The 20426-nt window shown below is 41.4% G+C and overlaps 1 protein-coding gene across 1 annotated transcript; it reads left to right on the top strand.

Annotated features, from left to right (window-relative positions):
- Positions 1–6119: 6119 nt before the first annotated feature.
- Positions 6120–19601, top strand: bmp4 (bone morphogenetic protein 4). The gene is made up of 4 exons (XM_061696746.1): positions 6120–6416; positions 11038–11164; positions 11599–11966; positions 18524–19601. The coding sequence occupies exons 3-4, from the start codon at positions 11606–11608 to the stop codon at positions 19369–19371; spliced, it is 1209 nt and encodes a 402-aa protein (XP_061552730.1). The 5' UTR covers positions 6120–6416; positions 11038–11164; positions 11599–11605; the 3' UTR covers positions 19372–19601.
- The last annotated feature ends 825 nt before the right edge of the window (positions 19602–20426 follow it).

The following is a 20426-nucleotide window of genomic DNA, read 5'->3' as shown; positions in this document are numbered from 1 at the left end:
TTCTTCGTGGCCAGAAGGTTCCAGTGTTTATCCAAACTGGGAAATGCGCTTACAAGAGATGGTCCGGAAAAGGTTTTAAAGTATCTTGTGGTCTGCTCTCTCTGGGAGGGAGAGGCGAAGGAGGGGGTTCGAACCGTGAGTTTCAACACAGCTTTTCCCCCCGGAAAGCACATCCATTCCTTTCCATTTTCCCTATGTTTACTTCCAGCCTCCTGAGTTTACATGCCAATTCCATTGCAGGGATTAAAATAGTTTGTCCGATCCGTCCGTAAACGTCTCTTGTCCTTTTTTTTAAATGTCGCTTTAACCTTCCTCCCTTGCACTGAGCACCACTTACACATCGCATGGATTACGGGACAACCCGTGGAGACGTGAGGAGCGCTGAAGAATATTCTGAACACTCAGTGAAAGCTTGATCAATGGTGGTGTTCGAAAGGTGTGTTGTGACGTCCTTTGACTAAGAGGTGCGCGACGCTCAGCGAAGTTTAGTGGCAGTCGCGTGGAGGTGAAGTCACCCGAATCAAAGCAACACAAGCACGCACCTGAATCCCAGAAACATGGAAACTGTGGTTCTGGTTCATATACCGGTGCAACGGGGTTGCTCAATAGTCGGCCGTGGCCCCCATACTGTTACGACCCTTTCCGAGATCGGACGAGATCTGGCACTCTCATTGTAGGCCGCAAGCCACGCTTCACTTCGCACAGCTCAGTGTGCAGACGACCAGCCCGTTCTTTGTGTATTTGAGGCTTGCCCGCACTACCACATGGTAGGCGTGCCCTAATTGAAAAATGTTTTCCTTCACTGTGTTTTGGTTGGGTCAGCATGTGTAAACTGGGACTTGTCTTCATCCCAAACGATACACAGACACCGCGTAGAAAAGGCCCCAAAGTCATTCATTGTGAGGGAAAATGTTCATATCTATAATTTACAGAAATGTCAAAAGTACTGGTATTCAGTACTTAAATCAAACTACTGATACAACTATGGTAAAGGTAAAAGTACTGAAGCCACTCCCTTACTCAAGTAAAAAAAAGTAAATCGACATTTTCCAACCCAATAATACAATACATACAGCACAGTGAGATTTTTGCATCTCTCCAGATGATTGGCATGCTTTTCTCTTGAGGCAACAATGGACAAAACAAAAATAAAAACAGGCTTAAATGAAAAGAAAAGCATTCATTTGTACTATTGAAATAAAGTTATATATAGTACAACATAAATAGTTCCAAATTTGAAAAAGCTAGAATTCTTTCAAACACATTTATTTGCCCACTGTGTTCCAGTGTGTCTTTGAAATACACACTTAATATATATCTATAATAATGTTGGCATTTTATTGCATCTATTTTTTTCTTTATCGTAATGTAAGGCATTAATCTTTCGCCAGCGTCACGTGTAATGAAGGCAAGCTGCAGCAGTTCCCCGCGCAACATGCCGGCCTTTACTTATCAGTCCACAACAAATAGCTCCATCACTTTTATGTGACGTCTTATCAGAGCGTTTACATCTGCTGCTCAGAAAGTTGTCTGGATGCTTGTCTTTGACGCTTCTGCTGTGACGTCACATCTGATTCATCCCATAAAGCATCTGCTTTGTGTTACAGTAACAAGGTTTGATTATGGCTCATTGTTTGCTCGTACATGTCAGCGATGTGTTAAATTGCCTACCCTCCAGTCAAAACATTTCTTCCCAAACCTTTATAACCGTCTCTAATTTCTGACATCGGCCAGAGAGAGTGTTGGATTATTTCACAATTTTCATCTGCTTTTAATACCGCTTCCAATATGAAATCGCGCAGGGAGCGTGACGACAGACAAAACGGAGGGGGGGAGGGAATCGGTTTTGGGGGCAACTGAATGTGAGGGCTGAGGACTGTCAGGTCTGTCGGGGTGCTGCGATCGCCCCAAGTCGTGACTTGAATGTGAAAAACGAGGTGTGGACTGCTAAAAATAAGCGGGGAACAACACAAACAGTTTTCGGCCAAGACGTCCAACCGAGACCATCTCTGCCATGCGCAGTCATGCAGATGGCATGTGTCCTAAGGTGAAGTGGGCTGAGTCACAAAGAAAATCCCCTAAGTGTATATAGCATGCCAATTTTGGCAAAAGTACTCACATTCTGTACCTAAGTACAAGTATAGACATTTGCGTAAAGAAAGATTGTTGTAAAAGTAGAAGTGCTGATTCAACTCCTTTACTTAAGTAAAAGTAAAAAACAAAAATAAATAAATAAAAGGTACAGCAGACACGAACACAACAAAACGAAACGGGAATGATCATTTCTAATAATAATATTTTTGAAAAAACACCTTGGAAGTGGATTTTTAGATTACATGGAGATTTTTTTTTTTTTAATAATAGAAACTTTTGTTTTTTTAAAGGCTTAACGCATTCGTCACAAATCCTTGGAGTCGACATCAGTGTTTTCCTAAACGAGGCCATGGATGGGGAATACCTTGCTTCTACGATTCTGTCATCGTTAATGCTCCCTGGTTCACGTTCCCCCGTGTCGCTGCTCTCCGTGTTTCCCGCCTTATAAGGCCCAAAGATCGCAACGAATCAAGCTCTCAATTGCGGTGGACTTTACCCCCTCTCTTTACGTCTTGTTTACGTCGTGTCGTCATCCGCTGAACTTGAAAAAAAGGAGCAATCCTATTTTGACAAAGGAGTCTAAAGCTTTTCAAATGTAGGCAGCAAAAGTAAAAAGTCATCAGAAACATCAATACTCAAAGTGAAGCAAGCAGCAGTGAACAATTGGTCAAAAAATAGGCCTCAACCAGTTTAACGTCACACCCAATTAAAGTTTACTGACAAACTAAACATAAAATAAAGAGAACTACACTCTACGTATTTAAAATAAAGCCAAACAACTGTCTAAAGAAAGGCCCCCGCTAGCTTCATGCTAATGCTAATTAGCATCTGTGCTGCAGTGCTTTAACCCTTTGAACAATGCATTGAAACCAGATGGTTCAACAACATGTAGAGAGACAATATAACAGTACTCACATTAATACACTCTTTATCCTCTGTGTGGAACGAGTAATATTAGAGAGGAGTTGAGACGTTATTATGAATCCCTCCTAAGTTCTCAGAAGGGCACGGCCCTCTGCAATATGATTGGCTGCTGCAAAGAGTCAAGGACTACCTTGAACTCTAGTGGGATTCATAATAACGCCTCAATGACCAGTATATCTGTCTGTCTGTGTTATATCGCCCCCGTGTGGCCAAGGAGAGCACACCAGAAGGAGCAGTAGTTAATTGATGCTGTGTGACAAAAACAGGTTAATTCCATCCATCCATCCATTTTCTGAGCCGCTTCTCCTCACTAGGGTCGCGGGCGCGCTGGAGCCTATCCCAGCTGTCATCGGGCAGGAGGCTGGGTAGACCCTGAACTGGTTGCCAGCCAATCGCAGGGCACATAGAAACAAACAACCATTCGCACTCACAATCAAGCCTACGGGCAATTTAGAGTCTCCAATTAATGCATGTTTTTTGGGGGGATGTGGGAGGAAACCGGAGTGCCAGGAGAAAACCCACGCAGGCACGGGGAGAACCTGCAAACTCCACACAGGCGGGGCCGGGGATTGAACCCGGGTCCTCAGAGCTGTGAGGCTGACGCTCTAACCAGTCGGCCACTGTGCCGCCAGGTTAATTCCATTTCATTATATCATTACTATGTTTTTATAGAGTACAATGTTATGGAGTGCTATTTTTCCTCATTAAAATACACATTACAACAATGTTTGTTTGTTTTTTTGTTTTTTCGGGAAGGCTGGAACGGATTAATTTTCATTTTAATGGGAAAAGATGATTCGCGATAAGGGTATCTCAAGGCACCAGTGTGCCTAAAAAAAAAATCTACTTAAGTCCAGTATACAAGTATTTGCACTTTGTTCCTTTCCACCACTGCCGGTTATTTGCGCGGCTTTAGCACGGGGGCTCAGCCCAGAGGCGAACGGAAACAAAATCCCACCTGTCAGGCTGACTGAGATGTGATGAAAATGATTCAACGAAAAATGAATAACGACATGAAAGTGAGCCAGGCGGTACTGCTCGTTCCGTTTTTATCCAGAACGCTTCCATGCCTTAATGGATCCTCCGTCAACATCGTCTCGCTCAGGAGTGCTTAGTCAAACCCGACAAGTGGAGCCAACAGCTGTAAATAATCTGCGACTTTCACACATCATCCTTCTGTTGTGATAGTTTGGCACATGTCAGCCTCGCATTGGGATTGGAGAAAGTATCTTTCTCTGGCCCACGATGTCTTGTAAATCATTCATGAGACTTTACGCGGACATTCTGGGAGTGAAGGGTTGTGAGTAGGGCTTTGAAAAAATCAAATCGGCTAAGTCGACTGCAAAAGTTGGTCGAGACAACAATTTCTGCGCCGAGGCAAAAAAATACAAAATGAATAAAAGCATATTTGCACCGCCAGCACACAATTTACGTCGCACGGAGCATTTGGCCACTGTCAATGTTTACCACGTGGACATTTGTTGCAGATGGACGCACTGTTGGGCCAGTGTAAAGGCTTTGGCAAAAACGACAGATGAGCATCTCTGTTTATTTTTAAGACACTATTAGATGTGTAATGTACATACAATATGATGCATGAGTAAGCTGAATAGCGTTTTTTTGTTGTTGGTTTTTTTTTTTTCACCTAAAATTGCTAATCGCAAATGCTAACAATTTTAGCAAAGGCTATTTTTGTTGTCTCAAATTCTGTACAAAGCTTATACCATGCACTGTAAGGATAGGAGGCCAATAAATGAGAAGGGCGGAGCGGCAATGGATGGACAGATTGTTGGATGGATGGATGGAAGAACAAACCAATTGTCAAATGGGTGAATATATGGAGAGATTGTTGGATTAATTATTGCATGACTGAAAGATGGATTGCTGGATGGCCAGATGTACATATTGTTGAATGAACTGATGGATGGACAGAGTTATGGATGGTTTATTGAATGATGGATGGAAGGACAGACAAATTGCCAAATGTTTAACTAGACGGACACACTGTTGGATGGACGAATGGATGGCCAGGAAGACAGACGGATGGATCTTATTCCGCGTTGTCCCATAAAAATATAATATTTGCAAAAATGTGAAGGGTGTAGCTGCTCACTTTTGTGACACTTATCTAGTTCAAACTCATTTTTATCACGGGCTACATCGTAGTTACAGGGGGTCCTTATGACTGTGAACCTGTGTAAATGAATTTCCATTTTGTCTAATTACATATACACAACAAATTGATGGATAACTGGTTTTGAAATCAGAAGTTTTTAAAATATGTTTTTCCAACTAAAATTGAAAACATTTTAAAAGGGGGATTGGCAAAAAAATTGGGAAAAAATGGTTGCAATTTCTCAACGGTTTTACAAGTGAAGACACTTTGCAATTTTGATATGTTCTCAGCGGCACGGTGGACGACTGTTTAGAGCGTCAGCCTCACAGGTCTGAGGACCCGGGTTCCATCCCCGGCCCCGCCTGTGTGGAGTTTGCATGTTCTCCCTGTGCCTGCGTGGGTTTTCTCTGGGCACTCCGGTTTCCTCCCACATCCCAAAAACATGCATTAATTGGAGACTCTAAATTGCCCGCAGGCATGACTGTGAGTGCGACTGGTTGTTTGTTTGTATGTGCCCTGCGATTGGCTGGCAACCAGTTCAGGGTGTGCCCCGCCTCCTGCCCGATGACAGCTGGGATAGGCTCCAGCACGCCCGCGACCCTAGTGAGGAGAAGCGGCTCAGAAAATGGATGGATGTTTTCTCAAGAAACATGAAGTCGACGCACATGATTTGCTGTGGTGGGCCACATAAAATGATGTGGCGGGCCGGATCTGGCCCCCGGGCCACCAGTTTGACACTGTGATCAAACGAGATCTTTTGGTTGGGGGGGGTTATTCAAGGTGTTCGAGACAGATAAGCGAGGAGGTGGGGATCGCGAACGTACGAGGGAGGGAGTAGGGAGAAGAAGAAGAAGAAGGGAGGAGGTGGAGGTGGAGGAGGAGGAGGAGGAGGAGGAGGAGGAGGGCTGGGCAGGCAGCTTGAAATTGGGCGGACACATAAAAAGCGCTCGTGGCCTCGGATGCTGGCTCATTTCGGACGCGTCCCTGCTGCGCACCGCCCTCGCTCGCTCTGGTTTTCCGTGCCACCCCGCATCCATCCCCCTTCAGACGAGGAGCGGCGCCGGCTGACCCGCTCGCAGCCCCTCGCTCACGCCGCGCCGCCTCCTGTCTGGAGACACCTTGGAAGGGATTTATTGAACCCCGAAGACGTCCGATTTCCCATTAAGGCTCGCTTTATTTATTTATTTATTTATTTTTGACCTTATTTATCCTTCCTGGACTTTATGACTGTATCACGTCCATCTTGATACTGAACTTGTTTGGACCTGGACCTCTACTGATGGTGAGTCCCGCTCCTAGGCTGACGCGTCCACCCCGGTGAGGCGTTCACTGACCTAACCAACTTGTTGCTTTGTACATTAGAGTGGTTTTTTTTCTTTTTCTTTTCTTCTTCTTCTTAATATTGGTGTAAATGCTCAATTTAACTTACAGTGAACGCTCCATATTGCAATATGTGAGTGTGACGTTACTCTGCCATCTCACATGACGGACGAACTCATTCAAGTGGCATTTTTGTATTTTATTTGTTGTTTTTACGCATGGATTTATGTCCGAATGACAGCGTCATTAATTGTTCACATAAGTCGTGCGCATGGCTGTGTTGTGGAACATCTGCCCTTTTGCGAGCAACACACGAGGGTTGTTAAATTCGAACTATCACGTCACAAAACGTGGATGCATTTACAGAAACTTATAGCATGCGTTTGTGCGTGTGTGTCTAAAATGTCTAAATTGAGTGGAGAAGGACAAAGGGCACGCACACACACGTATAAGATGACGTGTAAGTTACAATAACACCAACACCAGCGTGGGTTAAACCTGAACATTTAGTGATACAATAGGTGGATAGGTCCCGTATTGATGAAATAAGGACTACTTATTACTATCTATAGTTTTGTGTTAATTTTCTACGAGTATTAATGAGTATTTTTTTAATCTAACGCTAGCAGTATATTATTTATTATTATTATTTTATATATTTGTCCAAATTCAGCGCTAAAATATTTTTTCCCCCTGATTCTAGGAGTATTTATTAGATTTAGTATTTTGTATTTCATTTTTTTCTAAATGTAGGGTTATTTAATTAAAAGTTATAAAATTAAAAATATCTCTATTTTTAAATATACAATTGAAAATAAGAACTCATCAAGTGTTTTAATTTGTATTTTTCAATTTTAGCCATTACTACTTGATTTTTTTTTTTTTTTTAATTTATGGGGTGCATTTTTTATTTTTTGGCTCTGCAATCTTGTTATGCAATTCAGCTTATAGTGTGGGTTTTACAGCAGGGTTGGGCAACCTTGATCATATTTTTCCACAAATATAGAATGGCCCTCGGAGGACTTCATGAAAACTAAAATAAATAAGATTGAACATTGCTTGATTTTCTAAAATGAGTCCATTTTTGCTTGTTAGCTGCTATCTGAAAGGCAGAAAACAGCAAACCAATAAACAACCACATCAAAGCCTTTGATGTTTGCCTTTGATGTAAAAACTAAAACATTTTGTCCTTTGATGTCAAGTTGCTATTGAAATAAAATAACAAAACCAAAGTGACGTCATAGCTAGCGCAGACTACAGTAGAAGTAGTTAATATCTGTGGCCCATCACAACCCGCTTCTGCTCCCGTGACTGCAAACCAATTAGGGACAACCGAAACGATAAAAATCACTGGCTACCGATTGGTCGGTTTGCAACACCAACCCAACCCCGGTAGTCAAATTCCTCAAGAAACACATTATCTCTGCTTTAGAAGGCCAGGGTCACAATTGCGGCCTGCTTTTGTTGTTGTTGTTTTTTGTCGTTGTTGCAAATTGTCTTCCTCGTGTGCTGATGTCATATTCATTATAATATTACAGTAACAAATATTCAATAAAATGGCGTAGAAGCCAAGTCACCTAATGATCTTTCATCATCACTTTGTTTACGGTTACAAGATGTTCAGTTGTGGTCGCTATATTTTCAATTCCTTTAATGATGGGAGAGGCCCCCGTCGCTCTCTCTCTTTACAATGAACGCTTGTTGTCACTGATAAACACACACGTTATCTCCACCCCCACCCCACACACACCCACACACACACACACACACCTCCCAACCCATGGGTAATAGACCTGATCATGTTCCGAACCGTCCTCGCTCAGTCTAGTCTAGTCATGCATTGGCTGCCGATTTCCCGGCTGTGTGTGTGTGTGTATAAACGGAACGCCAACACATGCACAGGGTTTAGTGTCATGACCGAGCGAGCGCAGGGTCAATCGCGGGTCATATTAAAAAAGTATCCTTGTATGTGCAGTGGTAACTTGACTTACGAGGTTAATCGGATCAGTGACCAAGCTCGTAACTTAATTTACGCAATATTCCCCATTGAAATGAATTGAAATTACATTCATCTATTCAAGCCCGCAAAAAGCATGGGGAAAAAAATAGGGACTGTATTGTATAAAAACATGCAAATGTAAAGAAATAAATTGGTTTTATACGGCGTAATTACTGTACGTTGGGACAAGCCGGAAGTTACAATAACAACTGTGAGTCTGATCTGTCGCCCTTTAAAGGGGGCGTGGCCTAGAAAGTGTCATCACGAATATGGCTGGTTAGTCTGTCCATGCTTGCCAAGTCTCCTAATTTTGTATTTGTGTGTTTGACTGTTTGTACCGTTCAATAAACGGCTAAAAGTGCATCGGCCACTGTGAGTCTCCTTTTTTTTTTTCCACTTCACCAGGCCGGCGGCGGCGTATCCAAAAAATCTTTTAAATCCAACAAGTGACAACTATGCGCATGCGTGAGTAGCAGCGGGTAGAATAATTGATCAATCGATCGTAAAGAATTTCGTCAATGATGCGGACTCCATCGAGCGACCTCAACCAGTTTACGGTGCCAAAGAAGATCGTAACGTGGGCGTCTCGGTATGTTGTGCAACTCCTTAGCCTTCTCTGTCATGGGGAAAAAAAACAGTTTGGAACATTCAGAGATTCTAAAAGTGTGAAAAGGTTTCAAAAGAAAAAAAAGATTCATTTATCACAATTCCATCGAAGCAAAATGGAGTGCACTCCTGTTTATCTGGTCTCAATTGAAAAAAAGTGTTTTTGTTCCAATGCTTAGTCAATTGTTTTGATTTGTTTTGTTTTTAATCGTGTTGCAGGTAAAACTATTCTATGATTCGATCGTTAAAAAAACAATCGCATTTTGTTGAGCTAAACATGGAGTGCACTGCATGGCTGCTACCAGCAGAGGTGCCGTTGAGTCAGTCTCAACTAGTTTGCCTTTTTTGTGACAATGCATTGCATCTCCACATTTTTTGAGTTCTGTTTTCATCCCCCAAAAATAACACATACAATAACACTGTTTTGTATGGTTTTGTATGGTTTGACTCGTAAAATAATTTTGTGAATCACGAAGTTGAAAAACATACATGACATTTTCATCCATTTACATTTTTTAAATTAGACAAATAATTTAAAAACAATCAATTAATTGTTCATTTTCATGCAGACGATTTGGTTTCGACATGTTTTTTTGTATATTTGGCTGTCACCTTTGTGCATGAAAAAGAACAGACCAAAAGTAGCTACAAAAACGCAACATTTATCGTTGCGTTTTTACGTTTCAAACGCAGGTAACTCGCTGTGCAGAACAGGTGTAGACCAACAACATACAGAAATGTAGTCAAATGCTCATCCCTGGTTCACACAAACACTTTTTTTTCTATGAATGTATTTGGCTTCAGCATCTAAAAGGATGACCAAACACCAACGTCACTCTTGAGTGTAAACTTAATAAACACTTTTACGATTGTGATTCAACACTGTGGTGCATTTAATGACCAAGAAAAAAAAGAAACACACCCAACACTGCTTTTCTCCTCAGTGTCAGACAGTGTAATGTGTAATAAATCAAGATGAGTATTCCACCTTACGACATCATTTCACGTGTGTTGCCTCACTTGACAAGTCTATTAATACCACTGCAGATATGTTTTCCACTGTTTCTCTCGGAGAGGCCTGTTCCTAGAAATGCCTTGCTTTTGATTAAAGACCTTTCCTGGAGATAGACGTTGAGTTCGATTTAGAATGATAATGCCCGACCTACGCTATGCGAACCTTTGGAAATAGCGCAGGACCACAGCAGTGAGAAACAGTGTAAAAAGAAGCGATTTGTAAAGCAAATTCTGTAAAGCAAAAGCAAATTCCGTGTTGCGGAGGTGACAATTCTCTGTTGTTCACCAACGGGTCTAGCGTTTAGGTATCGTACCGCTTCTGTACAGAATGCATCAGTTGTTTTGGTACACTTCACAAATACTGACCATTGAAACGAAATAAAACTCTGCACTGAAGTAAACCAAACCTTACTGATCGGTGGATTACTGTACTGTGTGTTCCTGGTCTGGAGGAACTAATAAGGTTGAATGTGCTTATCTGGAGAAACTTGAATCTAATTTCGATTTAAAAAAGCATTACTCCTACCTATTAGTGTGTTGCTGGAACGGGAACCTGCCAACAACCTTGTACAAACAGAATCATTTTATCTCTGCATTTCACGGTCAGATGACTTGACTTGGCATATTTTCTACTGGAACATGAACAGGCCAATGACTCAGTTTTGATGTATTTTCTACTATGAGCTGTGCAGTAACTGGTATAAGTCAACCACCCAGTGCAAATAACATTTTATCTTCGCGTTTTTAAGCATCAGGTGCATATGACTTAGTATGGACATTTTTTTCAAATTGTTTGCGTTTAGCTACGTGCACGAGCATAAAAAACCTGGTACAATTTGGAAACTTTTATTTTTGCATTTTCAGACACACATGGTCATTAAAAAAAAAGCTTTGAGACACATCTTTATATGTTTGCAATCTTCTAATTAAGTTTATAAGCTCTTTGTATGTGTGTCTGTTCCAGGAACAGGCTCACTCCTACGTTCTCCTGCAGCCACCCAACGCCACCTAACATTTCCTGGAAGAACGTGTGTGTCCGCAGCTTGCTCCCAACAAACATGGACTGTTTTCCCATGCTTTATTTTCTGTCGGTAAGTAAGTGGCATGTGACTTTGTTAAAGTCACCCCATTTTTAGTTTGGCCGACGACAGGCGGTTGAAAATTGGCCCTTGGTCTTACCTTTTTTTGTTTTAAGTGGCGGGAATGAAAGCTCAAATTCATTCAAAAGTCTTTGTTTTTTCTTCAATTATTGATAAAAACATAATTCAGAAAAATACGGAAACATGCTTTTGTGAGTGTACCAGATTGTTGAAGCTAACTGTATGGCCGAGCGCCACCTGAAATCAAATTTGGTCTTACCTTTGAAGTATGTCACCAAAGACCACATGCAAGTGATCTGAGAGGGTCTTCTTTACTGTAAACAAGCCAGACCGGATCATGAAAACCAATTAGCTGGCGGTTATGAAATCTTGTCTCCAGGCGGGTCAAAGTTGAATTTCCATTCTTGTAACCTGTGTCCCATCAGAGACATCATGATTCCTGGTAATCGAATGCTGATGGTCCTTTTCATATGCCAAGTCCTGCTGGGAGAGAGCAACCATGCCAGTCTGATACCTGAAGAAGGGAAAAAGAAAGTGTCGGGCCTGCAGGGTCGTTCGGACGCTCAGAGCCATGAACTGCTGCGGGACTTCGAGGCCACCCTGCTGCACATGTTCGGCCTCAAGAGGCGGCCCAGGCCCAGCAGCTCAGCCGCCGTGCCGCGCTACATGCTGGACCTGTATCGGCTGCAGTCCGGGGAGGGAGAGGAGTCCGGGGGCGGCGACGAATTCGCCTTCGAGTACCCGGAAAGGTCGGCCAGCCGAGCCAACACTGTGAGGGGCTTCCACCACGAAGGTAAGGATGGAAAAAAATTGGGAGTGGAACGTGTAGTAAGGAGTTGGGATTTCCTCAGAGTTGGCTAGCGCTGCAGCGTATTAAGGGAGTAATAAAAAAAAAAAAAAAAAAGATTGGAAGATGACAGCGCCACCCGTCTCACTATAACTAAAGATTTTTAGGATGTGGTAACCAAACGCTGCCTGACAAGCTGCGAAAATTTGCTAGAAAAACTTTCGAGAGCCTCGCTGGACTAAAATGTTTGGTTAGTAGCTCAAGTAAAAAGCACACCTTCATATTAAGCGCCTTTTATGATTAACCACACACAGCAGAGAGCAGCTTTCCAGCTTAGAAAGAAATGGCCTATGCCTCATCTTTAATACTTTTTCGAAAACAAAAAGTGATTTGAGCCATTTTTGAGAAATACATTTTTAAAAATCATTTATTTGTCTTTATTTTAAGGTTCAGTCAGTTTTAAATATACCGTTTAACATTATAAACTTATGAGGGTCAATATCACTATAAAGTGCCTTTATTGTCCTCATTAGAATCACTCAATCATTTTTTCAAATATTTGCACACATACCAGTACAACGATAAGTCTCTTAAAATGGGTTTCCGTCATTTTATTAAAACAAATCATCCAATTGGATGTACGTGATTTGGGCTTCCAAACAGATTTTAATGTGAAAGTGCTGCCAGATGAGCAAAATCTGCTCGAGAAAAACTCTCCAGAGCCTCGTTGGACTAAAGGGTTTGGTTAACATCTTCAGCAAAAAGCATACCTTCATATTACCGACGTCTACGTCTAACCACATCCTGCAGGGAGCAACTCGGAAAACTGGATTGCAACTCTCCAGTTTATGTGGAGATGGAATTTTTTTTTTGGACCAAAAAAAAAAAAAAAAAAAAACGACCTTCCTCAACGTGCAATTATCTTTAATTCTACTCTGCCCCGTTCTAAATAAAGACGGCCACTGCTAACAATGTGGGTGCCCGAGAGGAGAGGGATGGAAAAAAGTGCCTCAGAGTCGAGTGCGATGTAGGGGACGGGACGTAGTTGCGGTGACCAAGGCTGGTGGATTTCGATTAATGTTGAAGGAACTTGTGGTTGACTGATCTGCTGGAGGTAAACTGTGGTCGGAAAGCCTTAAACGAGTCGGATAAATCCTTAAGGGTCAAGGAAGGAATGAACCAGAGGGGAAACAAGTGTGTTGAACTTGGAAACCTTGGTTTTAGGTCCTATGGAACTAGTGTAGTATGAAAGTGGAAAATAAAAATAAAAATACAAAATAAATAAAGTCTAGCTATCAGTGTTAAAATTGTTAGACATAGGTATTCATAAAATGTGTACATGTATAAGACAGTTGGTTGAAGGTGTGCTTCAGTGCCTCCTAAATTTCATTGGACATTGATTAGATTTGTCCACCTGGTCATCTATGAATTGATAAATTTGTACATGTAAGTGTACAAGATAAAGGTGTGCCAAAGCACAGCCTAAATTATGTACACAGAATATGGGTCTCCTTGTCTTGAGTAGGCCTCTGATCTATTTATAGAAAGTAAACTAAAAGCATACGCATGTTTTTGTTGTTGTAGAGAAAAAAAAAATATATATATACTTTATCAGTTAAAGAACTGTCGATTTGTCATTTTTTTCCAATAAAAGGAAAAAATGCCTGCTTTTCATTGGACACCCGACAAAACTTAACCAGTTATTTTAAGGTTCAATCAGCGTATAAAGGTCATGTATGAATAAATAAACTAATGAATAAAATAAGTATAAAAGATAGTTTGTTGAAGGTGTGCTTGAGCGCCGGCCGCCGAAAATGTATGTAAAGATAACAGGCTACTGCACAAAAAAATGAAGGCATACTTTTTAACACGGATTGGCCAAATGTACTGAATTTATTCTGTATATTTGTGAAACTATACTTAAATTGAACTCCGATCCATGTATGTATGAAGTACACTTGATGTGCACTTAAGTTTAGTTTAAAGGGAATAAATATATATTTCGTTGTTTAAAAAAAAGAAACAGAAAAGTCATTTGAAGACACACATTTTGTCACCCCCCCCCCCCTTTTTTTTTTTTAACCATTAAAGAAAACTAAATTTATTGCGGTGGTAAATAAAAGGGGTGAAATTGGAGAGACATGCCTTTCATTGGACTTTGACGAGATTTGTCTTGTACAGGGAAGTGTATGAGATCGAGCGATATCTGGGCAATTATGAAGACTTGTGAGGTAGTGTATACCCGAGTGCCGCCTAAAATGTGTGTTTTGATGAGATTCGTCCATCATGTTTAAGGTTCCATCAGCTTAAAAAGGTCACATATTTATTATAAACTTGTATTGTATATACAAGCAGAAAAGGTGCTTGAAGGTGTGAGCCACATCTTAAACATGGACACAGATAATGAGCTACTATATCAAAGGTACGCTAATTTCTGCCTAAATAAGGCACATACCATATACTTATCTTAACTATTAGTCTTAGTGTATAGAAAATAAACAATCGGGTAGACATTATTTTTAGTTTAAAAATAAATCGAATATAAAGTTGAATGGACTTCTTAATAGTGAGGTACAAGTAGCTGTACATGTAATGCAATATATGTGTAAGTAAAACATATGTAAGAAGGGCTTCTACTGCCCTGTACAAGAATCTACCCTTCCGTTCTTTTTTTTTGTTTTAGGATCTAAACTATGTTAATAATACGCTTGGAGTTCTTTTGAGTGGGAGTGCTCACTTTCAGGTCTCAGTTATTGTGCGAGTCCATTGACATTTTACTTCTTCATTCATCCACCTCTGCGAATGTCCGACTCAGCTGACTTGCATCGCAAAAAAAAAAAAAAAAAAAACAAGAATACATAAATAAATTGCCGAATGTATCTCAAGCTAACAAACCGCTGGGCAGCGCTAATCAGAACCACAGCAGGTTTTAATAATGAGAACCACCTGGGCAAGATTAGGGTCTGGGTGTGAAATAACAGGGGTGGATTGAGCAGGAAAATAGTAGACACAACATTCCTCCACCCCACAAACCACGCCCCCCCCCCCCCCCCCCATCCCCACCTCAACAATGGTGATCTCGCCAGAAATCTGCATCGCGAGCACGGAACCGGGAGCCTCCACTGTGTTTATACTGTAGTTGTGGTACGTTAATCACCACCCTCCTCTGGATGCGTGTTTCAGCAAAGTGCTCGGAGAAAGGCGAGTGAGTCCACGAGATACAGTACTTTGGGAAAAAAGGTACAGTGGTAATGACTTGCGAGTTTAATTCATTTCGGTGACTAAGATCGTAACTCAATTTATCCGAATATTAAATAGATTTTCACCACTGAAAAGAATTGCTTTTGATTCATTAGATGTACAACTTGAAAATGTGAAAAACCGATATTAAAAATAGGGTGAAGGGTAAATTTATGACAGTTCTCAATCACTATGTAATGCGAAATACGATCCACAGAAGGTGGCGACATTGCTTTGGTACTTGTCAACCACTTGTAATGTGCATTACTGCCACCTAGAGGTCTGGACTGGAACATTATCAAAGATAACTTCGGAATGTTCACAATTTTCAAGCAGGTTCTGGGTTATTTCTTAAACCTCCATCGTAGAAGGTTGCGGACGTTACTACTTCTTGTTAGGCTGATGTCAATAACTTTTTAATGTACATGACCGTGGAGTGGGGAGGACTAGAGTGCATTATTATCAACGCTAACTTCGAAATGTTGAAGCAGGTTCTGTTATTGCTTAAACTTTTATCAACAACAGAACAACTTTAAAGACGTCGTCGTTGTAGTAGCAGTACAATACTGTATCTATAGATAATTTCAGGGGACAGGGACCGAGCCCTGCCGAGATTAGCGGAACAACGCGACTAATTGACGACACCCCCACTAAAAAAACTTTCATAACTACCTATATTAATACAACCCCAATTCCAATGAAGTTGAAACGTTGTCTTAAACATAAATAAAAACAGAATACAATGATTTGCAAATCATGTTCAACCTATATTTAATTGAACACACTACGAAGACAAAATATGTAATGTTCAAACTGATAAACTTTATTGTTTTTAGCTAATAATCATCAACTTAGAATTTTATGGCTGAAACACGTTCCAAAAAAGCTGTGACAGGTGGCAAAAAAGACTGAGAAAGTTGAGGAATGCTCATCAAACACCTGTTTGGAACATCCCACAGGTGAACAGGCTAATTGGGAACAGGCGGGTGACATGATTGGGTATGAAAGGAGTTTTCCTGAATTGCTCAGTCATTCACAAACAAAGATGGGGCGAGGTTCACCTCTTTGTGAACAAGTGCGTGAGAAAATAGTCGAACAGTTTAAGGACAATGTTCCTCAACGTACAATTGCAAGGAATTTAGGGATTACATCATCTACGGTCCATAATATCATCAAAAGGTTCAGAGAATCTGGAGAAATCACTGAATGTAAACGGCAAGGCCGAAAACCAACATTGAATGCCGTGACCTTCGATCCCTCAGGCGGCACTGCATCAAAAACCGACATCAATGTGTAAAGGATATCACCACGTGGGCTCAGGAACACTTCAGAAAACCAATGTCAGTTAATACAGTTCGGCGCTACATCTGTAAGGGCAACTTGAAACTCTACTATGCAAAGCAAAAGCCATTTATCAACAACACCCAGAAACGCCACCGGCGTCTCTGGGCCCAAGCTCATCTAAGATGGACTGATGCAAAGTGGAAAAGTGTTCTGTGGTCCGACGAGTCCACATTTCAAATTGTTTTTGAAAATTGTGGACGTTGTGTCCTCCGGTCCAAAGAGGAAAAGAACCATCCGGACTGTTGTGGACGTTCAAAAGCCAGCATCTGTGATGGTATGGGGCTGTGTTAGTGCCAATGGCATGGGTAACTTAAACATCTGTGAAGGCACCATTAATGCTGAAAGGTACATACAGGTTTTGGAGAAACATATGCTGCCATCCAAGCAACGTCTTTTTCATGGACGCCCCTGCTTATTTCAGCAAGACAATGCCAGACCACATTCTGCACGTGTTACAACAGCGTGGCTTCGTAGTAAAAGAGTGCGGGTACTAGACTGGCCTGCCTGCAGTCCAGACCTGTCTCCCATTGAAAATGCGTGGCGCATTATGAAGCGTAAAATACCACAGCGGAGACCCCGGACTGTTGAACAGCTGAAACTGTACATCAAGCAAGAATGGGAAAGAATTCTATCTACAAAGCTTCAACAATTAGTGTCCTCAGTTCCCAAACGTTTATTGAATGTTGTTAAAAGAAAAGGTGATATAACACAGTGGTAAGCATGACCCTGTCCCATCTTTTTTTGGAACGAGTTGCAGCCAAAGATTCTAAGTTAATGATTATTTGCTAAAAACCAAAAAGTTGATCAGTTTGAACATTAAATATCTTGTCTTTGTAGTGTATTCAATTAAATATCGGTTGAACATGATTTGCAAATCATTGTATTCTGTTTTTATTTGTTTAACACAACGTCCCAACTTTATTGGAATTGGGGTTGTAGTTTAAAGCATGAATATATTACAAACTAGGATTCCAAAAAGTTCAATATCATTTTAAACTAATTTTATAACATTACCCTTAATAAATAGCTTAAATATGATTAGATTATTTTTTTATGCACTTCAGTGCACATACATGAAACTGAGATTCTATTACTTCTTCCACAAAGTCTAAACTCAGTTTCTCACTGATATACAAAGCTTGTCTCTCAGTCGAGATGTGTCACTTCAACATAATCCCACCAATGTACTACGTTCCTATTAGACAAGGCTTTGACACCATCATGTGGTATTCTGGAGTTTCAAAAAGAACACAAAATGATAATAGCTGGATAAAGGTTCCACAAAACACTAATAGGTGTATTTGGGAAAAGTGAACCGCAAATAGGCGGGATTACTGTATTTTTTGTCATCTTGTTGGATTATTAGATGTACAGTGGTACCTTGACTTGCAAGTGCCCCAATTAAGTTTTTTGAGTTAGGTCGCTGTTGCACGGTCTTTTTCTTTTTCGACTAAAGTGGGGGGAAAAATGGAGACTCTCTTCATCTGTTTCTTGAACAGTACGAACTCACACAGAGACTAGCCGGTCAAGTTTATGAGATACTCACGAAGCCACGCCCCATATTTCAAGGATTCAAGAAATTTAATTGTCATACCAAGACACATTTACACATGATGTGGCACGAAATACGATACCCGAGGTCCCACAATAGCCCAATAAGTCCTGAGACTTGTGAAACATTAATATAATAAAATGAAATGAGATAAAAAAAGATAAAAAATACTTATCAGCAGTTGTGTGTGTGTGTGTGTGTAACGATGCAATTGGAGCAAGGAAGTGGATGCAGCAGAAATACAAATGCAAGAGGCTTAATTTGCACATATTTACATGGTCAATTTATTGGGGTATATTGATTTCATATACTGTAGGAGTAAATTGTCTTACGAACTTGGTCACGGAAACAATTAAACTTGTAAGTCAAGGTACTACTGCACTTTTACAATCAATTCCTAACAATCTTTCATCTGGTTCCCTTTCAGAGCACATGGAGAGAGTGCACGAGTTGGATGACAGTGAGGCCACGCCCTTACGTTTCCTGTTCAACCTCAGCAGCATTCCCGAGGACGAGCTGCTCTCCTCGGCCGAACTGCGCCTCTACCGGCATCAGAGAGCCGAGGCGGGCGGCGACGACAACAAGGCGGGCCTCCAACGGATCAATGTGTACGAGGTGTTGAAGGCCCCGCGGCCAGGTCAACTCATCACGCAGCTCCTAGACACGCGGCTGGTGCGACACAACACGTCGCGCTGGGAGAGCTTCGACGTCAGCCCCGCCGTGCTGCGCTGGACTCGCCAGCGCCGCCCCAATCACGGGCTGGCCGTGGAGGTCCTGCACCTGGACGAGACACCGCGCCACCGGGGCGAGCACGTCCGCGTCAGCCGCTCGCTCCGCCAGGAGCCCGGTGAGGACTGGGAGCAGCTGCGCCCCCTCTTGGTGACGTTCGGCCACGACGGCAAAGGTCACCCGTTGACCAAGCGGACCAAGCGCAGCCCCAAGCAGCGGGGACGCAAGCGCAACCGCAACTGCCGGCGCCACGCGCTCTACGTCGACTTCAGCGACGTGGGCTGGAACGACTGGATAGTGGCGCCCCCTGGCTACCATGCCTACTACTGCCACGGGGAGTGCCCCTTCCCGCTGGCGGACCACCTCAACTCCACCAACCATGCCATTGTCCAGACACTGGTGAACTCTGTGAACAACAACATTCCTAAGGCCTGCTGCGTGCCCACGGAGCTCAGCGCCATCTCCATGCTCTACTTGGACGAACATGATAAGGTGGTGCTAAAAAACTACCAGGAAATGGTGGTGGAGGGCTGCGGCTGCCGCTAAAGCGCGAGCTAAACCGGACTTGGATTTAGAAAAAAACAACTCTCGAAAAGGTCTTTTCTTAAAAATTTCACTTGGACCCTTATTTATAACTTTTACATTGAGGTGTACTTTTTGTCTCACTCTTTTTTTGGTGTTGTTCCTTTGATAATATGATCATATATTTTGACAAAATATATATATATATATTTATAGCAACATATTAAAAAAATAAATTGAGTCCTTATTTTAAACATGGAAAAAAAAAGCTGTACAACTTTTCATCTTGTACATTAGATTGTATACATTTTTTATTGAGAAAAAAGTAAAGATGAAAAAAAATAAGGAATTTTTTTACAAGTAATATTTATTTCTCTCACCCTCATATACATTTTTTCCCAAAGAAGAACATTTTATGAATTACAGAAGACCCATATTAGAATACTACAATGACATGCACGTATCTCCAAATTTGTTCATTTTTGTCTTTTGCAAACGTAGTAAAATATATTGTCGCTCTCCAATGAAAAGCACGACTCGCCAGATTTTGTGAATTTTAATTGAATACACAAAGGAATTCGTTTTTGCTGCGTTTCTGATAAATACAAAAAAAACGACATTTGGAGATAAACACTTATTTTCACCTTTGTACAGCGACAATATATTGCCATAAAGTCAACATATACTGTACATGAATGAATGCTAAAGAACACTAAACATAAATCAAAACGCAATTTGCCAAGAAATTGAGTGCCTAGTTGATGATCAATAGCTTACAACTTACTTTGACCATTGGCTACCAGTGCTCAGATTCAGGAAAAAATTAAAAATAGCACTTTATTAATCGACTGAAAGTAAAAGAACCCTCCAAAAACTATTATTATATACAACATTATGAGCATTTTCTTTTGACAATTGCATGGAAGGCTCGGTCAAACGCGTTGCACCTATCGGCGCTCGGGGCTGTGGTTTACCTACGACTGAAGTAGTGTTAAGGGGTTTCATTTCATGCAGCCCAAGGCTTATTTTGTTCCCCAAAATTTTTTATTTTTTTTTTCCTATTTCCTAGCTACTTTTCA

The sequence above is a fragment of the Phycodurus eques genome, chromosome 14 (genome assembly GCF_024500275.1).
Source record: "Phycodurus eques isolate BA_2022a chromosome 14, UOR_Pequ_1.1, whole genome shotgun sequence".
Taxonomy (NCBI): Eukaryota; Metazoa; Chordata; class Actinopteri; order Syngnathiformes; family Syngnathidae; genus Phycodurus; species Phycodurus eques.
This window is presented reverse-complemented; position numbering and strand designations above follow the sequence as displayed.

Excerpts from the sequence above, each read along its gene's own strand:
- bmp4 (XM_061696746.1), top strand. The coding sequence starts at position 11,606 with ATGATTCCTGGTAATCGAATGCTGATGGTCCTTTTCATATGCCAAGTC. Across the intron at positions 11,967-18,523 it reads GAGGGGCTTCCACCACGAAG|AGCACATGGAGAGAGTGCAC; the intron begins GTAAGGATGGAA and ends GTTCCCTTTCAG.